This window comes from Opisthocomus hoazin, chromosome 1 (genome assembly GCF_030867145.1).
Source record: "Opisthocomus hoazin isolate bOpiHoa1 chromosome 1, bOpiHoa1.hap1, whole genome shotgun sequence".
NCBI lineage: Eukaryota > Metazoa > Chordata > Aves > Opisthocomiformes > Opisthocomidae > Opisthocomus > Opisthocomus hoazin.
The window spans coordinates 102,629,978-102,654,866 of NC_134414.1; the positions used below are offsets into that span (position 1 = coordinate 102,629,978).

Consider the following 24,889-nt stretch of genomic DNA (forward strand, 5'->3'; position numbering starts at 1 on the left):
AATGATCTTCCACTGCAGCTGCTGCTTCTTTTTTGGTTATGTGGAAAGAAAGAGGGGAGCACTCCCTAAGGAACATTTTATATCTAATAGCAGGGATTTGGCAGCGAGAGCCTGCTTTTATTAACCGCAGAGTTGCTCAGTGCGTGCCACAGGAGTGGAGTCACCGGCAGAAGACTATCGTCCTATTTCAGGCCCTGCAGGGACTTCTGCAGGTAGGGGCAACTTAGGACCTGCCTAAGGCTGGGCCTTAACGAAACACCATTCCGAAGGGAAACAGAAGACAAAGTTGCCTTGTAGATTAGAAACTCTTCAGGGATTTCAGACAATGCAGACTCAAAAGGCTGGTGCAGGCAGAGAAGAGGTTTACACCTGACCTTTCCAAACCCCAGAGAGTGTCCTGCCTACTGAGACATATTTGCCTTTCTTGCTTATTCCTTCCCTCATTCCAGAATTCCTTTCCACACAAACTGGTGCGCACATGCAGCAATAGGCTGTTCTTATTCATCCTGTGTGAAAAGAGCACGATACAAACCATTGCAAAGAACATCAGAAGAGTGTATTCAAACTGTGCATTTTAGAAAGAACAAATTTATACCCAGAACTCCAAAGATTAACCTATAATGTCAAGCTACAAGAACTTAAAGGCATGAAACTTTTAGCCACAAAGAACTGACTCCACGTGTATCCACGTTCACCAAGTGTCTGCAACTAAAACTGTAACTAACACATCAAAGGAGAAGTTCCCAAAGCGGGATATTCCATCAGGAATTGTTCCAGTGAGAGATGTGAATTGGCTGCTGCCAACACATTCTGATTCAACCATAATTCCACAGAAAAGTTTGTCCTCCTTTAAATTTAATGCAAATTTCAGCCTACCCTCCCAAATGGCTCACTGTTCCGCAGCGTCCCAGCAAGGCACGGAGAGGCTGAAGTAATGTTGGCTTTATGACTCCAAGCCGAGAGGCCCCTGCTCGCTGCCGGCTGGCGGCGGAAGCAGCTTTGAGACCTGCGGATCTTGCACAACCCCGGAGTTTCTTCTACATCACGGACAAAGTAATTGCTGTTCCCAGGGCGACTCAGGACCAAGTGCAAATAAAACCCTGATGTGGCAATCTTTTTTAACGACTCTCACCGCAGAGTTTGCTTGCAGTGTGGCAGCGACGGCCCTGTGGTGCGCGTCACAAGCGTTCGCGCTGGTGAAGGAGTCCCAGCTGTGCTGGGGTGCCTGACGGTGAACAAGCCTAACACGGGCACTGATGTGGAGCCGGAAACAAGACTGCTGGTGAACACGGACCGCAGGTCTCCAATAGCCGACTACCGCTCCGACATCCCTTATCAACGCACTGCTGTCAGAGCTTTTATCTTCAGGTGTGGTCACGCATCACATCGAATCATGTTTGGGGTTATTTACTATTTATGCAATCGTAAACCAAATGTCTCTTGAAACGTATTTTGAAAGAGAAGGGCAAAGCCCCCGGCTCCTTGGCAGGCCTTGCAGGGAGCCCTGCCCGCCGCCCACGCCGACCCAGGCCGTGGCACCGGTCTCCACTGCCCCGCGGGGACGGGAAGATGCCGCCCACTCCCTGCTGGCGCAAAAGCCTGTGCCGGCCGTGGCCCCCCACGTCCTCCCCAGCAGCGCCCAGAGATGGGGCACGGCCAAACCGCGACGGCTTTGGGGGGGGTTGGCAGCCTCTGCCGAGCGGCCCCGGCGAGGCTTCAGCAAGGGGTCTGCCCGGAGGAGGGCTCCGGGTGCCGGCGCTCCGGGTGCCGGCGGCAGGGTTCCCTGCCGGTTCCGCGCGGTGCCCCAGCGGCGGGGCCGGCCGCGGACCGGCCACGGTCGCTGACGGAAGGCGGAAATCCCCGGCGGGAGGAGGCGTGGGAGGGCGAGGGTAACGGCCTAAAGCGGGCGGGCGGCCGCCGGCGGGGCAGAGCGCGGCTCGGGCGGCAGCGCAGAGATGGAGCCGCGGGGGTGAGTGGCTGGCCCGGGGCCGGGACCGGCGAGCTGCCGCGGGTCGCCGGGGGTGGGGGGCACAAGGCGCCCGCCCGCCCGCCCGGTGCTGGGCTGCTGGCTCGGGGGCTGGGGGGTACGGACCCGCCGTGGGGCAACCCGAGCTGCGCTGCCGCGGGGCGGGCTGCTTTAACCCGGAGGCGGGGGAGAGGCGAAGCGCGGGGTCCCCTCCCGACCCCCGCACCGCGGGTCGCGGCGTCCAACGCGCCCGGCGGCGGTGCTGGTAGCGGCGGGGTGCGGCCGGGCTCAGCCCCCGGCTGCTGTTGAGGGCTGCAGGCAATGAATTCGTATTTTTAAGGAGCTTTTTTGGCCCCAGTGCGGGTGGCGGGAGCGGGAGAGGAGCCTCCTGGGTGACCTGCTCAGGGCACCCGCTGATGCGAGAGGTGTGGCGGCGAGGTTAGGGGATAAAGCGAGCCTCGGCGGTGGAGCGGGAGCCCCGAGGTGGTTACTGCCAGCGCCGGGACAGCTTTTGGCTGGCCAGTTTGTGGCCAGAACAGCAGCATCCCATGGCTCTCTAAAATAAATAGCGCATGAAAAAGTTGAGGTGCTGGTAGGAAGAATAATCTCAGTGAACGTGAGTGTGTGAGAGAGGAAGTGCAACTTTCTCCCGTTTCACATCACACTTTAAAAGAATGTGTAGAAGGGGAAGGTGTGGGAAAGAACTGAAAGAGAAAAAAAAATTAACAACTTAAAATATTTAAATAAAGGAGAGAGAGAACCTAAGAAACCAATGCAGCTCCAGCTGTGCTTAGCAGAGCTCACCGCCAGCGTGATGGACACAGGAGCTGAGTGTACATGAGGGGCAAAAGGGAGGTTTCTCTGCAGGCAAGAGCGTTTCTCCCTTTTTCCAGTGGGAGCTTGGCATTAGAGCTATTCCAGGGGAACGTGGTGGGTTGGCACCGCCTCCAAGTAAGAGGATGAGCATCTCTAGATCTGTCCAATCTTGACTGTGACACCATTTATTAAAAGAAGTCGAGACCTGCTTTGTATACATACATCAAAGAATCAGTTCTGGCCGACTATCTAAATGTCTGTTGGCATCGGCAAATGCCTATCATGGGAAATTCCCTAAAGAGTCCCATAAAGATCAGTCAATTGTTGTTACCCACTTAATTCAAACGAGTTGCTACATCCATAGTTTCCGAATGGGGCGGGGAACAGTAAAGCAAACACAGCCGCAGGATTAAGAACGGTGAAGAACTACGTTAAGGTGAGCTTGGCAGACAGACCTCTACAAGCCTGGTGCAAAAGTGATGGCTTCTGCACGGTGTAGAAATACAACAGAAATGCACTACAAGACCACATGCAAAAGCCACCAAAAGTCACTGCCAGAGACAGAACAGAGCAGAGCTGCCTCCCCGGAGTGTTTAGGTACGCTTACTTGAGTGACCTACTTTTAGGTTTAATTGCAGATTTACTAAAGTAAGTGTTAAAGCAGAAATGTTCCACACCGAGCATCCACTTAAACTTTTGAAACTTCATCTATGAAACCATTTCAAAGGACACAGAAAAGGAAAAGAAAGTGTTTTCTTCATATAGAAGTAATACAATTCAGACTGACCCTTCCCTAAACTTTCCCCATGTCATTCTCTGGAGATGGGGTTCAAGTGGAGGTAGATCTTGTGTCAGGAACATCCCCTGCTTTCTCCATGGGAAGCCAAATGGAAGGTCATAATTTTCTTGGGGGCAGGTGGGAATTAGAGACCCTCCTCCACAGCAGACGAGACCCAAGCTGTGCCCAGGTAGCTGGTAGGAGTAAAGCCAGGCAGAAGGGTTGCTGTGCCTGGGAAGTGCCAGATGAATCCTGATGCTCGGCTGGACAAAGGGGCAGGAGGGGTGGGGGAAGGTTGGGAAGCCTGGAAAAGAGAGGGAACGTTGTAAAGCATAGCTGACGGGGAAAAGCGAGGCAAGAAATGGCTGCTGGGGGAGAGAGCGTAGACATTGAGTTGCTGGAGCGTGTCCAGAGAAGGGCAATGAGGCTGGTGAGGGGTCTGGAGAACAAGCCTTATGAGGAGCGGCTGAGGCAGCTGGGGCTGTTTAGTCTGGAGAAGAGGAGGCTGAGGGGGTAACTTATTTCTCTCCACAACTGCCTGAAAGGAGGTTGTAGTGAGGCAGGTGTTGGTCTCTTCTCCCAACTAACTAGCAATAGGATGAGAGGCGTTGGCCTCAGATTGCATCAGGGGAGGTTTAGATTATATATTATGAAAAATTTCTTTACTGAGAGAGTGGTCAGACATTGGAATAGGCTGCCCAGGGAGGTGGTGGAGTCCCCATCCCTGGAGGTGTTTAAAAAACTTGTAGAAGTGGCACTTTGGGACATGGTTTAGTAGGCATGGTGGTGTTGGGTGGACGGTTGGACCTGATGATCTTAGAGGTCTTTTCCAACCTATGATTCTATGATTAGGACTGGGAGGGAGGAGGGTCAGGCAGGGCAGGATTGGTTTGCAGGCAAGATGGCAAGCAGTCTGGGTGGGAGACCCTGGAGCTCGCTCCTGGGTGGTCATGGGCTGCTGAGAGCAGCTCTCCCCATTGCCCTAGCCCTTGGCTCAGTGTTGGACCTGGCTGAAGGTTGAGAACAACTGGGGAAGGGAATCAGCTGCACCCAGGCAGTGTGGCCTCACAGTCCTCCTTGCTTGCAAAAGTGAGCTGGGGAAACTGGGGACGAGTTGGTGCTCATGTCCCTCTGCCCATCGGCTTGGCTTTGCGACCTTATTGCACCTGGTGCAATAGCAAGGGGGGCAACTGCAGCCACACAGCTCCCGTCCCAAAACCTTTCCAGTGTCTTCCTTTCCTTTCCCACAGCAGTCTGGAGGAAGGAGAGCACGATGTATAGATAGGCATGGTGGTGAAAGGGTGTTTTAAAGTAACTCTTAGGAAAGTGCTGCACATTTGTCTTTCTTAAGGACCTGTGGTATAAGAGTTCGATCACCTGGACTTTACAGATAGGTTAAACTGGGTTTTCCTACAGCATCCAGCAGGTGTAACTCCCTTGGGAAATTCCAGCGTAGATTTTTTCCCCCTCTGGGGTACTCAAACACACCGAATTCTTTCCAGCAAAACCTTGACACAGCTCCCTACTATCAGCACATTTCCTGTTTACACATCTTTACTGACTGGACAAAACGGAGGGCAGCATGGTCAGCTGCTTGATGTCCTTTAAGTAGATAAAACCATAACTTGCTGAGTTTCAGCAAAACAGTGGGATGCAGGGCTTTGGCCTGGATTTGGGCCTGGGCAGCCATGCTCCTTCCCAGTGATCCAGACAGCCTCCTATTTGTCCAGTAAGTCTATGGCCTGTTTTTCACAAGAAAGACAGGCATAACACCAGCTTCATGCCTTCTGCTCCGATTCCAATATTAGTGCTTTTTACTGCTATTTGTGGCCTTGGCCACCCACCCACAGAGTTGAGTCGTTTGAACAGAAGCTTTGCAGCTGTTAAAAATGCAAATGCTCAATGGGACATTACATAGTAGCAGTACCTAATTTACCTACTTCTGCTACTATACTGAGACAATCAATATTAGGTTTGTTGCTTACGTGAACAACAGAGGTGCCAAAGTCTATCGTGTAACACTCGTTTGCTTTTTTGTTTTAGCTGTGGATTTCTGTTACTGCTCCTTCATATCCTGAGAGCTGGTGAGTTCAGAATACTTTAGTTAAAATGCAGCTGCCCTCCCTTAATGTGTTTGGCCAAATACACAGAGTATTTGTAACACGAATGATATAAACATCTGCATGTTTTCAGCAAGACAATAATTCCTCAGCGTGACATGCATCAGGGAAAGAAGAAAAAATGTGTTTCTATTGTTTCAGTACAGAGAATAGCAAAGGACCTTATGGATGCTTTTGCTTAGATTGCTCTGCTTGCTTTACAAACATCCCTGTGTATTTATCGCTGCCAACCAAAGGCCTTAGAAGCGGGGTAATAAGGGCTGTTGATAAGCAGATCTAACGTGCCCAGATAAAGTCCATACTCATAACTAGAATTATACATCACTGTATCAAGTACCCAACATTAGTAAGTCTTTTACTACAGTTCCAAAAATACCTTTCAAAACAAAGGTAAGGTTAAAGGACGTCACTTGGTGATATTTAAATATTTTCAGAGTTGTCTTTCCTCTGTTCTTGCTTAATCACCAAGAAGGACCTCAACAAAGTCACCAACGAAAATCCCTAACCCCCAGATCAGGACAAACTGTACCAGATTCAGTTTCAATAGATGCCAGCTGGCCTGTTCCTAAATAATGCCAGTGACGGAGGTGCCCCATCTTCCCAGGCAATGCTTTCCAGAGTGTTGCTTTCCCTGCTGCTGCGAGGGGTTTCCCAAAGTCTGAGCTGCCACATCCACGTGGCAGTTCAAGCCCGTTGCTTCTTGTCTCACCCGGCAGAGGATAAGGGCTTGGAGAACATACTGCCTTCCTCCCTGCAAGCCCTGCGTTTGCTGCAGTGGCATTTTTAAGCCAAGGTGCCTGACTCAGATGTGTAGATGAGCTGTTTCTGAGTCCAGTGCACCAACACAAAGACGTGTCACCCTTTCCTATTGCCCCCTCCCTCCCACCTCACCATGTGCTGTTTCCACATTTCCAAACCCTCACTCCTGTCACCTTTCCTTCCCTAATTCACCCACCCACATAATCCCTTCCCCCTGCTGTAACCTCTCCCACCAAGCCCTGTGCCTGACCCCAGTCTGACATTTACCCACTGCTTTGGTCTCGGCAGCCGGTTGCACCAGAGAGGTTTTGGCTGCTGGGGTGGAGGGGAGCTGGTGCATCCCTCCCAGCAGCGAGGCTGCGGTCAGAGCCGCCCTGGCCCTTTCGGAGTAGCTGACCTGCACCTTCCGCATCGCTCACCAGCCAGCTCACACCTTCTTATTGCTCAGCAGGAGGAGGGGTTGCCTTTCTCATGTCTGGAGGCCAGGAAAAGTGCCCTGAAAGCCAGATATTGCGCTGGCCGAGCTCAAGCGGCCGTGAGCAGTTGTAAACATGTAAATGAATGTGTCACTGGAGGTATCTGGGCATGCTGGTTTACCAGCTGGGTATATTTGTTGAGAGGGTGACACTGATGGTAGCAATAAAATGTGATTGCTATGACGTTCCCACTTTGAGAAACACTGGTTTTACTCCCCTTTATAATTTTATAGGTCTCAAAATAATGGTAGCACTGTTTATTTTATCAGCGTTTCCACTTCTTGTGATTTACCTGGTGGTGTTTGGCATTTTTCTTAATTTAAAAAAAAAAAGTGATTATTAAAGCAGTCAGTCCCAGTCAGCAGGCAAAGTGAAACATGCAGGTATCCATGGGGCTGGAACACTTAGACTGGTTGGTCCTCAGAGAAAGAAATAAGCAGAAGGCTTTATATTGTAAAATGTCCCTTTGGAAAATGTACAGACAAACAGACACGGGAAGAATTAGCCACCGGCAAGTCAGGAGGTGGGAATGACTACAGAGAGAGCCCACTCACCTGCCTGTTGTGAATACTAATACTGGAGTCCACATGTGGCAGAATACGCTTGAAAAGAATGACATTTTTTCCACATAACTTGCCTTTTTTTCCCTCTCTATTTTAATCTTGTAGTTATTGCACTGGAGGAGAAGATCATTGTCAGTAAACTTGGTGACAACGCTACACTGAGTTGCATTTATCAAGGAAGAGAATTACACTTAAAAAATCTGCGGGTATATTGGCAAATAGCTGATGATCAAGAAGAGTGTTCAGTTGTACATGCACTGATCTCTGGGCAAGACAATGAAAGCGAACAGTGTATTCACTTTAAAAACAGGACTCGGTTATTCTGGGATAGGCTGGAAAGTGGCGATTTTTCTCTGCTACTGCTAAACGTCAGCCAGAGCGATGAACGCACGTACAAATGTGTAGTGCTGCAGAAAACTGAATATACCAGAGTGATTCACCAGGCAGAAGTGGTTCTCAGTTTAGCAGGTAAGAACTTGTATCACTGCACGTATTTGCCCAAATTCCCATTCCAGCTTTTTGAATTCATGCCATTTCAATGTTATGTTGAAGCGTACCCTCAACTTTGGAACATACTTCAGCCCTTTGCCGAAATGAAGTCTGCTTAATTTAAATGTTACAGATGAGGAATCTAAAACTGGGTGAATACCCATAACTGCTGTTTATCCAGCGTGGGGTTTTTTTCATCTTGATTTTCATTCATAGGAGGGATCTTGCACATGACTGGGCGATAGCAGCTTAAGAAGTTGCTTTCTTCCTTGGAGTTTGACTGCTTCTTGTTCCTTCTGTCTTTCCAGTAATTCTCTTAGCTCTCTGGCTTACAGACCAAACCTGCAGGTGTTTCCCTTTCAAGTCATGAGGGTCGTGTGAAACCCAGAACTTCTGCTTCGGAACCCATGCTAAAATTTTGTCTTTTCAACACGTTTCAACGTGTCGATGACTTTGTTTTTCTCTTGCTCTCCAGCTAGTTACAGCCAACCAATACTCAGTGGACCGATAAGGAACAGTGACAGCACTGGAGAGGAGGTGACTTTTAGCTGCAGGTCCGGCAATGGATACCCAGAGCCCAATGTTTATTGGGTAAATAAAACAGACAACAGCCACCTGCATCCATCACAGCTGAAGATCACCTCCCATGCCGATGGCACTTACAGCGTTTTTAGCACACTGAAGGTTAAAGCCACTTCTAACATGCAGATAGAGTGCTCCATAGAAAATAAAATACTGCGGGAAAATCTGTCAGCCAACTGTAAGTACCTGTATAATACTTCATGTTTTCTAGATAGCAGCTGTATCAACCAGCATGTCTCTGCCTGTCGACACACACTAACGAGGGGTACGCATTAGTTCAGTAAGACCCCAAAGTGCCGAGAAGAACGCAGTTTTGTTTTTTTTTAATCTAATTGTGCTTAGCCATGGACTTTATGTTTGCTTCTGACTTCTTCCACACCGAAGTGAACCCCCAATCAAGCGTGTTATGACAAGGGCACTGAGAAGATCTTGTGTCCGAGGCAGTCACTGCTCTTCACCCTTTGGCTCCTCGGGAACGTGAGGACTTGGGGAGTCAAGTTATTTTTCTACAATACAGTAGATCCATGATTCCCCAACCCCTACCCAGTTGTTTTGCAGGACTCACATTTGCTTTTGCTTCTGCCTAATTTTGGAGTTATGTTTTCAGTCTCCAAAACTCAGTGTAACACAGCACACTATTTAGGCCTGTAGCAAACAGCTAATATTAGCCCAATAGAACAATACACCTAATGGCACGAGTTTAGTAAGCTATTTATTGCTGATGTGAATGGTTAATAGTAAAAGTAAGTATTTAGCCACTCTTCACAAAACTAAAAAGCTATTAAAAGTTATAGTAGCAATAGGGAGTTTTATGATTTCCAAACAGCTGTGTAGAGCAGCTGTCTGGAGCAGGAGAGCTTGTCTGGAGGTGGCTGTTCAGTCTCATTCCCATTCCTGGTCCTGCCTCCCACCACACCTTTCTTTCACAGGTTTCTGCACCCTGGTGCAAGGACGTTTTATTGTTTGCATAACAGTAGCTGGATGCCCACAGGTAGTTTACCTGAACACACTAAGGAATCGCATACTCTGGACTTAACAACACTGGTCCCACAAATGTAGCCAAATGATATAAACTATTTTCAGGAATAAAAATGGTGTGTACAAGCAAAAATTGCACAGTAGAGTGTTTGTATGATAGTATACCATGCTGTCATCCCAAATTAAAGGAAAAATTTGTGATCTCATCATTAGTTTCCTAATGTCATTCCATCCTATTGTATTCTGCACAATTTTTATTATTTTTGGTTGGTTTCTGAACACACTACCACACTTCAAAGAGTAAGAGATGTGATCTGAAACCTTCAGTTTGCAGCAATCGGTGGAAATGAGTCCCTAACTTCAGGGAAACATGTTTTCCCCCTACTTTGCTGAACACCATCATATTTACATTATAGATTCTGTATGGATTCATTTTCACCTGAGTCTAGATAGATACAAGCTCAAACATACAGTCTTCCAGGGCTGTCAGGAAAGAAGAACGAAAAGTAAGAAAGACGGATGCATGCAGTATGATGACAGGGAGGAATAAACTAGCATTGTATTATTGGACAGTGAAAGCTGGAGATGTGCCTTGCTCAGAAGGAAAACCACCAGAATCACAGTGATACAAATAGAACAAATATTTAGTCCTTCAGATTTTTTTTTTGTGCGTGTAAAATGTGGTCATATACTTGCCTGGTATGAAATGTGAAAATTTACACCTTATTACATCCTTTTTCTATTTTATTCTAGACACACAGCAGAAGCAAAGCGATGATTCTAGCACAGAAAGTCACAAAAACCTGGGAAAAAAGGGACGAGGTCCTCAAGCAGCTGGCATTGTTTCCGTTGTCATTCTGATAGGTCTTCTAGCTGTTTTAAGCTGCTGGCTGCGGAGACGAAGGTCCTCTAAACTAGTGTCCTACACAGGTAATGACACCCTTCGTTTGCATGACTGTATCTGACGAATTCTTTTTCATTTGCCAAAATATTTAATATCACCCAGTGTGTTGCTAGAAGGTTTGAGTAAGCTGCCTACACACAACAGCAGGAAATCATGCTGTTTTCAAAAAGCTGGGGTGACCTGGGGAGGACATGCAGTACTCCAGGACATGTTATTCTTTATGTTTTTCTGCTATGGCACCTGAGCTTCAGAGGAGTTACCTGCTGGATGTGAGAGTAACTCAGACATTATGCCTGTTCAGGCCATGTTTCTCAGCTGTGATCCCTGCAGGCTGCTTCTGGACAGATGGAGGGGATGCTCCTTCATGGAACAGGACTGGGGTCAGTAGCTGTCTCTGCTTAGCGCAATCCAAAGCACAAATCAGAGGATACATCAATCCTGAGATCTTTAGAGTCACTGGCTGGGCAATTAAGGATTCAGAATCCCACAGGGATCAAGCAGCTTTCTACAAGGTAGAAATAAAGCATGTCTCACTGTCACTCCACATTATACATGCGTACCCTTGTATTGCTGCATTTGTCCACGTGCAGGACTCTTCAATGCTTGACAAGACAACAAAAGGTAGCTCTAAAAGACATCTTGTGAACCAGACTCAATCTGCTGATGTATCTGAATAATTCCGTAAGTCACTTTGCAGGTATACAAGAACATCTAAGAAAAATGAGCGTGGGCAACCGCACTTTTCATGGACAGGTACAAACCACATTTTTGATCCATGTCCTCTTCCTTGTGGCTCGCAAGCCCAGGTGCCTCAGAAAAGAGCAGGAGAAAGCAGGGTAGTGGTCTTGTCCAGCATGTGCAGTAGCTGTGCTGGGAGCCACGTCCTTCCTTCAGAAACAACCCAAGAGTGGTGCAGGACTCTGTCCCAAAACATGGAGCAGGGCTGTTTCTTCAAGCCTCAAATGTAACCTTACTGAAATGGTGACCTAGATTGTAAGCAAGTAGAGTATGGACTGCATTCTGCTGTCCAAAGAGCATTTAGCATATTGAACCCTCAACTTTGGTGGATGTTGCTTAATATTAATCCCATTTGGCTAAAGACTATCGTTACCTATCCTACATGCTTAAAACAATGCATTTGTTTCAACAGATGTCCAACCGAATGAAGACAGAGGAAGACTCAATTGTAAGTGTACTGTATTTGTCTCAAGAGTGACTTAACTTCATCGCTTCAGTACTCAAGTTCAGCACAAGGCCCTTAGATTAGACTTGCTGGATGTTACAAACTCAAGCATGTAAAATGGTAGCCCTACTTCTTCTCTCAGCCTTTTCCTTAAGCTCTGTAAGCATTGCCAAAGGCAGCCTGAAAGTCTCAGTTCCAAGAAGTTCCTTCAACAGTTCAGGCCAAAGGACGTGACAAATTGACAGGGGGCACAGAGCGTACAGGCTGAAGCCATCCTCCACTCCTGTTCTGCAGCTGTGCTGCAGCTACTGTTGCCATCAAGACAAGTGGATTATGCTATAAGCCAGGCAGAGTCAAACTTGGAAAATCTGCTTTAAATGCTGATTTTTCAAGTCTGGACAACACTGACCATTTATCACTTCGTACCTTGTCAGTGCCCATCACCAAATGGTTGTTCTCTGCCTTTTTAGGCACCATATCCTAGAAGGTCTTTAGCTAGGATACAGGAATATCATATGCCTCACGTCTATAAACCTGAGCTTGTACACACCCAATTTAACAAGCACTAAGCACGCTCTTTTCCTAGACAAAAAAATAAATAAAAAAGCAGTTTAGACCTTCAACAGGTTTGTATTTTTTATAAGCAAGAATACAATATTGTTGCCCAGCTGGATTACAAATTCATTTATCATTTACAGTGGGGGAAAAATAAAAATAAGGCAAAAATATCCAAGAGAAATTTGTAAAAATAAACTCAGCACAGGGGACTTGCGAGAGTACAGAGAGCATGAAGTCTCTGCCTTTTTTATATCTCGTTTGGTAGTTTCTACTGAAGCAAATGACTGTCTGCAAAACAGGCAAAACTGTTATAGTGAAAGCATAGTTTGCCTGAGCAGTTACTGTGAATGTACCCAATTCATAATATCAAGCAGAAGCAAAACAACCCTTAAATCAAACAACTTTCTAGAACTTCTTTGGTGGTCATGCAGACTGGGTTAAGGATCAGTTATTTTGCAGACCCATCATGCAGCCCCACATCTGTGTTTGCTAAACATCAACAAGCATGACACTGTTTCCTGTAGAGCATAACATAGAAAGGATGGATTTTCTACTTAAGAGACATTTTCTCCTTCCGTTCCTGTGAGCTGCATTAACATAACACAAGCAGTTCATATCAGATCAACTTTTTCTTCTCTGGACTTACTTATCCCAGGCCCTATTTGATTAGATCCCTGGGCTTAGCCCACAAGTAGAAAAACCTCTGTGAAATAAATAGGAGTAAATATTTATCTTATTGAAGGCTGCTGTAGCGTGATTTGTTCATTAACAACAAAACAAAGGCACTTGCCTTGCAGACACTATGGTTTCTGTGGCATGTCTCCATTTGTGGAAGAGGAGGCGGGACAGCAGCTTTGGTGGTGCACTGCTTATCAGAAACCGTCCCACCTCTGAGGGCTCTTTTCTGCCAACAGAGCCAAGTAAGGCATGGAAGGCAGTATCTTCTGGGCATCCCGGTTTGAGGGCAACTTGGAACAATACCATAGAAATGAGAATGATCTAGGGAATGTGATCTCTGATGAAAGATTCGTTATGTTTTTTTAGGCTGGAGAAGGCAAAGCTGATTAAGGGCACAAAAACAACCCTCTTCAGAGAGTCCTTAAACAGGATGAGACAATTTATTGTCGTAACCCAGTGGACACAGCACTTAAGGCACAGTAAGCTTAAACAAGGGAGATTTAAGCTAGATGTTAGGGGAAAATGCCTGTGTAAGGGTAATCGTAGCTGAGGACTGAGGCAGAGGGTTTGTACAGGCTGTCAAGTCTCCGTCTGTCCAGGTTTGTTGCTGTTCTTTTTTTTTTTTCCCATAGTGAAAGAAGAAATCAGTATTTGTCAGAAATGATTTAGCAATAGCTGATACTACCTTGGGGCAAAAATGGACTCTTGGAGAAATTAATGTTTCAGTGATCATTTGAGATAATGTTTCAATGATCACTTTGGATTTTCAAGCAAGTTGCATGTGGTGGATGGGGAATAAGGCACTGCAGAGGTGCACCCACGTGATGCGTGGTGCATCCACAATGCCACTCTGCCACAGCATTTTGCTTTCCAGTACTGATGTAAATATCTTTCTGGTTCTATGGGTTTCACTTTATGAAGGTAAGATTGTTTCACAAGGGGTGGGAATCCTGAATACTTCAAAAACAAAAACGTCTACTGACACTAGCTTTACTGTTACAAAGAAAAAGTTCTAGAAACAGTGGGGAAGGCAGGTTGTGAAGAAGAATGACTTCATCCCAGTGGGGTTAGTCTCCTCAGACACCCCCTATAGTCATTGGGGCAGGATGCTCCACAGAAGAAGTTCAGAGCTGGAGCAATTCTGAGTTGCTCCATGGAGGGATCCCTCCACCGCCTGTGGAGGAGCCTTGGGAGGCTGGTTTCTCTTGACCACGGATAAGTTTTGTGCATCTCGTTCTCTGAAGTAGCTTAAAATGAACCAAAGGTGATGCTGACATGCCTTTGCAAGGGAGGGGGATGTTAGTGGGAGAGCACTTTTTGCATTTGCAGAAGGAGAGGCACTTTCAGTATGTGGCACAGGGGCAGAGGGCCCCCGGTGTCTCGGGTATCCAGGCAGAGTCAGGGCTTCAACCCAGCAAATTCTCTCTCAGCCGCATGAATACATCTTTTCCATCCCTTTGCATCTTCTTCCACTGGTTACATAGGAAAAACAACTCTAGGATGTGATTATTTCATGGGGTGGTCTATTTTTTTCTAAAAAGAAGTTGTTTTGTTTTCACAGCGCCCGTCTAAGTGGAAGGTCTACCAAGAATTTGGGCAGCTGGAAATGTGCCAAGAGAAGCATCACCCCCTATCTCGGTGGCAGCATTGCTTGTAATACAAGTGACAAATTTCTGCAGAGTGGGCCAAGAGAGATGGCAAAAAGAAGCTTCTCCAACACAGGAGACAGCAAAATTTGCTGGATTTCTGTTCCAGCCCCTGGCTGTGTCCACGCAACAGTTGTGTCACCATACCAGCTGACCACTTTGGACAGTTCTCTGTGACAGTCTGTCTGTTCTCACTGGGGAACGCAGTGAGCCTGGGACTTAGCTACACTGTGCACAGTGCTGGAAAGCTGGTGAGTGCCCAGTCTCTCATCACCACCATCGAGGACTTTGTTAGTGGCAGAAGCCACCGAGTTTCAGGATCATGGCAAGTTCTTGCTGCTTCTGCTTACCCTGACAATGACTACTGAATGTGAAAAATGGCAGCTATGAAAAACCAAACTGAAGGACTGTCTGCAAAGTGCGATTTGTGACCTTTTGCACTTTTCTCTCTCTACAGTAAACCCTTTCATTGTCTGGTTTCACCAGCTGCATGTTGTTGTGTACAGATCGAAGTAGAGCACTTTGACCCCATGCTCCAAAAATGGGAGTTGCTATGACAGAGTTAAGCACTCAATGTGCTAACATAAGGGAACGTGTGTTCTTTCAGTGCACTTCATATCAACATTTTGTTTTTTACCGAATATTCCACCAAAAAAGGGGACTTCCACTTTTAACAGAAGCTGGTGCATACTGTGTGAAAGAACAGGCTGTGGAAATCCAACCGATTAAAAATAGCGCTCTCTGCTATGTTAATGTCGGGCTACCTGGACTTACCCTTTCCAGGGTGGAACAAAAAACTGTGGTCAAGCTCTGCTCGATTCAGCTGGTCTTTATTTAAGCACTCCCTTGCAGCTTCCAGGGAGGATTTTAAACTGAAATTGTTGAACTGAACATATCCTTGTGCCCCATCCCTCCACCCAAAAAGAAAAAAAAGTGCAGACTATATTACTGTGTTGTCCATGAATGTCCAAAAAGCCAAGAACTGCAGTTTCCTTATGCCTGTGCCTTGCTGATTCAGCCCCAAGTCAGCCAAGAGTAACTGGTTGAAAACAGCAAAGCAGTAAACTTTGCTGGTGGTATGAGGTTTTAAAGGAGAAATCTATACTAGCTCTCTTGACTAGGTGGGTCAGTTTAACCCCATCTTGTCATGGGGTGGGCAGGGGAATTATGAGTTTAAACTGAGCCCTGGAAACACCTGGCTTCTCCTGCACCAGTTGCTAAACTAAAATTCTACCATTTTTATGATTAAGTTTCAGCCCTGTTTGTCCTAGCTCTGCGTAGGGGGGGCAATCCAGTGTCAACTATGAGGTAGAACATTGATTTTTCATATCAAGATCAGCTTTCAAATCCTAGCCAAGTGAAAATAAATTTTGTTGTCCTGTTCTCCCATCACATGGAATCCAGAACCATTTGGCCATAGCACAATTAGCTTTTATTGAAGGAATACCCTCAAGGAGCCTCCATGTTGGGTAGCTGTACACCACCGCTGCACCAGTACCTTGTGGGAGAGCCGCACAGGCTCAGCCTCCATGGTGTTTTAGAGAAGGGGCAGTTTAGATCTCACTGGATACAATCTAGGCTTACACACCAATTTGAACAGGATAGGGAAATTGTGTCTTTTTTTTTTAAGGAAAAAAAAAAAAGCCAAGCTGCAACTAAATAATTAAACTCCTGTCTCCTGTTTAGATTGTAAGTAACTGTATATAACTGTGTTTTTTTTAGAGACATTTTATCTATTAATGTCGAAAAAAGTATATTGATACTTGTTGATCTTGATTGATGTCTGTGAAAAATACTGGTTTATTTATTAATTTCACTTTTGTCCTCTGTTGCCTTCCACTCTACAGCTGTAACATACCCAGTCAGGTAGGGCATTTAGCTCACAGTATTTGTCAAAAGAGATTACTGAAGTGCCGTAAGTGACTGTAAATGTCAGCCTTTCCTTGTCTTCTCACATGTCCATTAATCTAGGTATTAGATATTTTCTGAGCCCAGGTTTGTTCTTCGGTGAAGCCTAAAGGGAATTTGCTCAAAGAAAGCATGCAAGCTTGCAGACACCTTAAAACTGTGAACCATATACGTGCGGATGTGAAGGGTAACCGTTTCCTAGTAGTTCAGCAAGAAGTCCTGCAGACGTTTCCTCGCTGTCTGCCACATGAAGTTGTTTTGCGCAGCCTCTTTGGTGCTGCTGTAACTGACAGAAGCCTTTTCTAAAAACAGTCTTCCACCTTTATATTCTGCAACTGCAAGAAGCAGTAGCAGTTTAGAGATGTAAGAAGTGACCTAGCAGTTGCTTCACAAGACACTGTTAAGCTAATTTAGACTGGTTGGATTTTGTTACTTCCAGGCTACTTCACAGTGCATACCAAGTACATCTAAATGCAACAGCCTGTTCCTGCAAAATCCATACTTTCAGTTGGTTTCAGTTTCCAGCTGTTTTTGGAAGCAAACGTATCCTAGATGGCAGTTGGTTTTTAGCATTCAAAGGACTTGAGAATTTTGTAATAACAGGGGGTTTTGTCATCACTTACCATGTTTGTATCTTAAATAAAATCCATTCATTCTTCTGGATGTTTGGTACTGAATCTATCAGCACGTAAAGACAAGTCACTCCAAACCATTGCCCCCAACCAAAGTGGCAGTTTTGCTTTCAGCCACGTCCCTCAGGGCACATAAGCGCTCCTTTTTCCAAGCCCTCAGATGAGGAGAGACCGATACAACACAGAGATGCAATAAGTTTTGTTGTGCAAGCCAGAATAGAGCAAAATACCTTGAAAAAGCTCAGTGAGAGCCACACAGTAGCCTGCAGGCAGCACTAAGCCTAGGCTGACACATCCTTTTCTCACCCAACGGAATAACCCCTAGCAGAGCAAAGTTACAACACACCCTCCCGCTCCCAGAACTGAAACTGGCTCGTTGCACTGTCCCAGGTGCACTTGGGCACCAGCATCCCTCCGTTTCCCATCGTTAAAGACAGCAGCTCACACGAGCTGCATGTCCCAAGCAATTTAAAACGCATGCACAGGAAAGCACCGCTTGATGCAGCTTTGTGGAAAGACTCTAAGAAACGGACTCACTTTCACAGAAAAGCGAAAGGCTTTCGTTGTGGCGTGGCTGGTAAACCACAGATGGAAAGCCCCGAGAGAGAACATGTGTTACTACTTAGTGGTTTGAATCCATCCGTCCTGTAGTCAAATTCATTATTTAAATCTTTTCACCTGTGAGAACTGAAGCATCTCTTGCTCAAAAACACATTCCCTTTTTCCACTTTGACAACCCCGACCCCAAACACTTTTCTCAATAGCTCCTTGTGCTATGTCAAAGAAACTTTATCAATCGCTTTCCCAAATTGCAAAGTGAATCCTTTTTCGTATTTATAGCAAGTATGCACAAAAGTTCACATTACCCCATGAGGGTAATCTCTCTAACCTGTCTCTTTTCCAGGGCAAGATAAACTGCTCTAAAGAATAATTGAGTAGAGCCCAACTCCAGATGGAGAGGACACACACACACACACCACAGAAGTTAGTTAGGGTCTGACTCTTCCTCTCAATGTGTGATGTGGCATAAAGACCTTCACCACCTTCACTGGATGATACAAGATGAAATTATTGTAAACTGGTCCCCATCTAAGGATTATAAAAGGCACCCCACCTGTTCCTTGAGGTGATCTCCCCTGCGTTTGGCAGCCCAGGGAATTACAGGCCACAAATCAGTAACCCCTGTGTCATTCATCTTTCAATACACACTTGTGTGACGACATGTCAATTAATACAATTACCTTCCAACACAAGAAAAATGCTTCCAACACTTCATATGTTCTCAGCACCTACTAATAAGCGTAAGTAGTGTATCCAAACCAGTGCCCCGTGCTGCAAAATGCAAGTCCTTGGGAACTAGTCGTGACGTTACCATTAATCATAAACTCAAGTACTTTATGTGGAAGGAGCCTGTCTCCCATCTTAGTCTGGCATAGAAAATTGCTGCATAGAGATAGATGCTCTTGTAGCAACAGAGTCTTAGGCTGACCTTCCAACTTGCCAAAATAGGTCCCAACTTTTTAATAATAAACACGAATTTATTTTCCTGTGATTCAAAGAAGTGCTGCTTGTGGTCATTTTATAATTGGAAAATTTGATCACGGAAGTCACATGCTCAGGCTCACGCGAGACTGTAGCTGACTTGGTGCTTGAACTCATGTCTCCAGCATGCAGAGACCTTCTCTCCTTTCACTTGCTGGACTGGGAAGTCTACTTCTTTGCAGCATTCACCCCAGTAGACATCATAAGCCTGACAGAAGCTGTTTGCTATTTTTGAATAGGATTGCATATAAACTGCCAGACTACACTTTCACATCCATTGCACAAAAACAATTCTGCTCTTATAAAGTCGGAAAGAGGAAAAAGATGACAAAATGTCTTTCAGTTGAGAGCAGAAAACTTTTAAGAATGTGTCAGTAGGAAGCAACACTAATCCAGCCATAATGTGGACAGAGGGCGAGTGCTAACATTTCCTTCTTAATCTCTTCCACCAGGAGATCTATGCTGCCACACATCATCCCTCTTAATAGGCTGAGTATGTAGTTTCGAAATAAAATTAGGTTTGCTTGCAAAAACTTCTTTTCCACAGCATCATGCTGGACTAGAGGCAATTCTGTTCCTCTCAATTAATCTATTTATCAGTCAGACTTACCAATATTATTTTACTTAACTAAAATACATCGCCTACTGCAGTCATGGTAACTAAAAAGACGTCAAGCGATTAAGGCATAAAATGTCTGAATTGTAAAGAACTGTAGCTGCTCTTATAAGAGAAAGCAAACACAAAGTATCTTTATCCCCTTATTAGTCAGCTCAGATCAGTTTGATAAACCACCAGCAACGTAAAACTCTGTGTCAGCAAAGTACCAGAAGTCCTATCCTAAACTTGGTCTTTTAGAGCCCTTTCTTTAGTTTTCCCTATGTATGCTCTCATTTCGATATCTGTCTGGCACTATCGGCAGCACAGAGGGTTGTTCTCTTACTTGAGATACATTATTGGATTTTTTTAATCAGAATCATAAGAAAGATCCAGCCCTCTGTTGGTTCCTGATCTAGTGAACCAGGCAATAGGGCTGGCTAGATAAAGACCATCCCTTCCAGGGAAATTCATTGACAGTTTCTACACAGGGTGAGGCCCAGAGCCAGCACCCCAGGATGATCTCTTGGGCTGCTGGCACCAGCTCACATGAGAAGCACGCCCAAGAACTGAAGGTCTGGAGAAGCAGAGGAAATGGCTGTGGAGACAGGCGAGCATCCAGGGATCCCCAGCCAGGGTGTGCCGAGGTGCCAGGTCTCTGCTCAGCAGGCGGGCACCCCACTAGAAGTCCTGGCACGCCAGTGCACAGCTCAGCTCTGAGGAATAAGTACCTTCAAGCAGAAAAAAGTGAAAAAAATAAATTAAAAAACCCCATAGTCTACACATCTGTTCTGTTTAAATAAATAAACAAAATAATCTGAAGTTAAAGTTGATTTTTTTGCGACTACCAAGAGGCAGACAGCTGCCTCAAGGTATTTCTCATGGAACAGTTTTATCCAGCTGAGAGTAGGAAGAAGAAAAAGGGAAGGAAAAAAAAAAATGTAATATGTTCCAGCCTAGTGACACTTGACCAGTCCTCTGGAGATTAAGCTTTGTGTGGGAAATTTTTTTTATTTTTTTTTAAAAAAGTAGCCCTTAAGAAGAGCTTGTATTAACAAGCATATGCTCTGGCTGGCTGGAATTATCAACCACAAAACCCACCAGACATCCACACAGTGAGCCAGTGCCTTTCATTAGCATTTTTGGCAGTGCAGTGACTGCTGACAGGCTCCATACAATGTGTCTCATCTTCACTTTTGAGCAATTCCTATTGCGTCACAACATATCTGGATGGAAAGCTATTTCTAAACAAAGTCAGACAAATAGTTCCTCAGAAACAGAAAACTTGACAAAAGGAAATCCACCAATTTCTGTGGCTGCATTTACCACATCAGCAGGCCTTCAAGTCTTGGGAGCAGTAGTAGATATTCTACATGTCTAATACCTCTGCTAGTAAGAACCAGTTTTTGCATTAAAACTGGTTTCAATGTCCCCAGGTCACAGGTGCTCAGGCATGAGCACCCCGCGGGCGCGTGGGATCCCAGGTAGAGAGGTGTGCCCCTGCCTGCCCGCTTTTCAGAAGCATTTGGGGTGGGGTTGGAGGGCACGGGAGGAAAGGAATTTTGTTTTGCTTGAGGCTCTAGGCAATGCCACTCCAGACAGCCAGGAGGAAACCATTGAACCTCTGCACCTAGGCAGAAGGCAGGTAGGAAGTTTGCTGTGAAGCTGGAAATGGACCCTAACCCCTTCCTATGAAGGTCCGGCTTTACAGCCCAGTGCCCTTACGCATTGCTCACTACATGTTTTACAAAACATACTGTAATCTTAATCATTGCACACTCAGACACTGGGATGGGACAGAGCACTCAGCCTGGAGATTAACAGTTGTATAACATAGCCCTGCCAGCTGGAAACTCCATGCAAGCAGTCAGTGTAATTGCACAGTGGTGAGAGCAATGGAGCAGCACACCAAAAGTATATCTGAACAGGGATAAAGTGCAATGGGGCAACAGGCCAAACGCAGGTCATATTTTGCAAGATGAGTGAGAAAGCATGTGGCTCCTGCAACAAATGCCTGTCCTGCTCCAAGTGGCAGGACTGCCACAGACTGAATGCAAACACAAGCACAGTGTCACTGCTTTCATTCAGGCTATTTACTTTTCAGGGAGGAAAGATTGGTATCCTGTCTCACCCCGACCCCAACGTGTCAAAGCTAGTGTCACTGTTTACTGCCAAGACAGCACATACTTGTTTTGCCCTCTTGAAATGCTGCGTCCTGCAGGTTGGCAGAACATCAGCAACTTAATTACACAGGCAGTTATTAGAGCCTGCCTGAACTTTCACACTGGGAAAAATTGTTCTTCCTCTCATGAGGCTTAGCTAAAAATCAATACTTTATTTCTGGGCGAAGGCCAGGGAGAGATCTGGAGAGTTACTGCCATATGCTTCTCCAGTCACAAAGTCTCTGCTCAGCCTGCTCTCTACGTGGGTCAGAGCCACAGAGAGGGTATCGGGGTGTAAGGGCCTTTGGACACTGGCAGCATAGCAGCTGTGCTGAACTAAGCAATTTTCTATTAGACCAATTTCTGATAGATCAGGGTAAAGAAATTCTTTCCTATGAGGGTGGTGAGGCACTGGCACAGGTTGCCCAGAGAAGCTGTGGATGCCCCCTCCCTGGCAGTGTTCAAGGCAAGCTTGGATGGGTCTTTGAGCAACCTGGTCTAGTGGAAGGTGTCCCTGCCCATAGCAGGGAGATTGGAACTAGATGATCTATACGGTCGCTGCCAACCCAAACCATTCTATGATTCTAAAGTACTGCAGATAGCACCTGCAAAATGGGCACTTTGATTGCTACTAGTGTTCACAGAGTATAACCTTCCAGAAACAAAAAGTCCTCTGCAAAAAAACAGCAAGAGAGACTTAGGCTGTGGTACAATATTCAACAAAGCTCAGATTTCATCAAGATTGGAAACGGGAGTTCCTGTGCCCCCAGGACTGGAGGAGCGCCATGCAGAGGAGGGGAGCTCTCCCACTGGTGCCATGGCCACTACAAGTGCTAGAGCCTCACTGGGTCATGGAAGTGTTCAAGGCCAGGTTGGATGGAGCTCTGAGCAACCTGGTCTGGTGGAAGGTGTCCCTGCTCATGGCAGGGGGGTTGGAACCAGATGATCTTTAAGGTCCCTTCCAACCCTTACCATTCTATGATTCTACGAGCTAAACCAGGACGTTTTGTCTCACACTAGTGGTTCAGTCAACCCTGGAAGGCATCTCTGCTTTAGAGAAGGTATGAACCAAGCCTCGACAGGGATGAAAGGAAAAAAAAAAAGATTTACATGCCTTAAGCAAAGTCTTATGATTCATTTAGCCTTGCCTTGCACAAGGGAAGCAAGGCTCTAGGATGCTCAAGGTACTGTTGCTGTCGGTAGTTGTGCAAGACAGAGATGGTAGACAGGTATGAAGGTTGGCATGCAGACTGAGATCACTGGGCAGGGCAGAAAACGGATTTAGAAGAAAGCAAAGCTGACAGCCTTCCTGGAAAGCAGCCTAAAACACAAACCGCAGGAATGTCCCAGGCAGCTCGTCTTCCATGGTAGAGAGTGGCAAGCCAAAAATATGCACTTTTGCAACCCAAAAATGAGGTCTAAAGGAAAAGCGTCACTCAGAGAGCTGTGTTCCTCCATGCAACAATTTCACTGTTTATATTTACAAATGTATGCATTAGGTTTGGCAAAACTCATACAAGACACCACACAGCACACTTAGTGTTGCACAAAGCCAGTTGTAGGTTTTTTTTGCTCTTGGATTTCATGGTTTCCCTGCCATGCCTAAAGAACCACTCCTATAATTAGCAATAGTCTGACCAGTTGCATCTCTGAAGGACTGCCGACAGCATTACTGTGACCACGCTGAGCCTCCAGATGGAGACCACAGAGAGGGCGTTCAGTGCTTGGCTTATGCAGTTCACAGGGCCAGAGAGAAACCCAGTTACATCATCAAAGATTTTATTATAGTTGCAAATAAGCTGGTTGGAATGTGAAATACCTGTCAGAAGGTGTGTGTGCTCCCCAGGCATTTCTAGACAGAGCAGAGCCCTCTCCCTGCCATTACTGAATCAATCCCTTGCACGAGACCAAACTTCACACCACCCGTTCAACCTTCTGCCCCGAGCAGGCTTGTAAGCCCTGTTTTGGCCAGCACAGAGTAGGAGAGTATAACAGCGGCTGTAATGGAGGCAAGAAGAAAAAAAAGTGGCTGAAAGAGAGAGATACCAGAGACTTGCGCTCTTTGAGATGTTCCAGAGTCCAGTGCAGAAAGATGAAATGCAACAAAATGCTTTTTCACCGAATCATTCAAAAGACTGGCGAGATGGGGCAGCACCAGGAAAGCTGGGAAGGTCAACACACAACTGGGGGGTGAGTCAAGCCCATGATGACAGTTTGCTCACTGTGAGGATCTACCAAGCACCAACCAGGCTCTCCTTGCTGCAGCATCCTTGCCCAGCCTAGTCAGCCCTGCCCTGCTCAGCTAACCAGGCAGGCCAGCCCGTGTCATTGTGTCTGGTTTGGAGAAAAGGAGGCTGAGGGGTGACCTCACTGCTCCCTACAGCTTCATGAGGAGGGGATGTGGAGAGGGAGGGGCTGAGCTCTTCGCCCTGGGATCCTGTGATAGGATGCATGGGAACGGTTCAAATCTGCACCAGGCAACAGGCTCCCCAGGGAAGTGGTCATGGCACTCTGATGTCTGTCAGAGCTCAAGGAGCATCTGGACGATGCTTTTAGTCATGTGGTAATCCTACAAGGAGCAGGGAGTGGGACTCCATGATCATTATGGGACTCTTTCAACTTGAGATAGTCTATGATTGTAAGGGGGGCTCAGACGTCACATTAGGAAGCATTTCTTTACTGAGAGGGTGGTCAAACCCTGGAACAGGCTTCCTAGGGAGGTGGTCAGTGCCCCAAGCCTGTCCAAACGCCTCTTAAACACTGACAACACCCTTAATAACATGCTTTGACTTTTGGTCAGCCCTGAAGTAGTCAGGCAGTTGGACTAAATGATTGTTGTAGGTCCCTTTCAACTGAAGCATTCTATTCTATGTCTCACTTATGCTGGGAGGAAAGCAGAGATACATGGAGCAATTTATGTTTTCCACACCTCCCAGCGCTTGCTGCTATTCCCTAGGAAGTGCAGAAGCCTCGTGGCAAATACAATCATGAACACCTTTGCAGAAAAAGCAGAGCACTCCCTTCTGAGTGTCTGAGATCCTGAGCACTTGGGCAGCCAGCTGCTTCAGGGTACTCTGAAAAAAAAAAAAAAAGAGAAAAGATGCCTTAAGAGAGGAACAAGCAACTAATCAATAAGCCCAGCAGTTTTGTCGCTTCAGGGATCAAGCTGAGAAAAGTAGCAAAAGATCAGCTTCGCTCTCATTCCTTTCTCACACTCAAGCTGAATATTTGTTCCCATTTCTGCTTGCACATTTAGGTCATTAGGCCTCAGCCATGTATGCTTATTTCTTGCCAAGTATCTCCTATTGCCAAAACTTAAAAGAACGTTTCTCAACTTGGATGGCAACACTGCTGACTACCGCCTCTTCATTCGCAAACGAACATGCTTCTTCAATTTTTGCTACTCTAGTTGCACCACGAAAGAACCTCAGCAGTTACTCAAATGGTTCGAATGCCCACAAGAGCACTGATTATCTCTTCATATCTCTGTGTCTTCCCTCATTCTGGAGTAAGAGTCCTAGCCATGTAACATGAACGGATCATGTTCTCTCACA

General features: G+C 46.2%; 1 protein-coding gene across 1 annotated transcript; it reads left to right on the forward strand.

Annotated features, from left to right (window-relative positions):
* The first annotated feature begins 1,893 nt into the window (after positions 1-1,893).
* On the forward strand, positions 1,894-17,044 carry ICOSLG (inducible T cell costimulator ligand). Its single transcript, XM_075431109.1, has 7 exons — positions 1,894-1,969; positions 5,604-5,644; positions 7,584-7,946; positions 8,443-8,727; positions 10,281-10,457; positions 11,582-11,617; positions 14,412-17,044. Exons 1-7 carry the CDS (start codon positions 1,956-1,958, stop codon positions 14,420-14,422), a joined length of 927 nt encoding a protein of 308 aa, XP_075287224.1. The 5' UTR covers positions 1,894-1,955; the 3' UTR covers positions 14,423-17,044.
* The last annotated feature ends 7,845 nt before the right edge of the window (positions 17,045-24,889 follow it).

Bases quoted from the DNA above. Each gene is read 5' to 3' on its own strand.
- ICOSLG (XM_075431109.1), top strand. The intron at 5,645-7,583 runs GTGAGTTCAGAA...TTAATCTTGTAG, and splicing joins CCTTCATATCCTGAGAGCTG to TTATTGCACTGGAGGAGAAG. The intron at 7,947-8,442 runs GTAAGAACTTGT...CTTGCTCTCCAG, and splicing joins AGTGGTTCTCAGTTTAGCAG to CTAGTTACAGCCAACCAATA.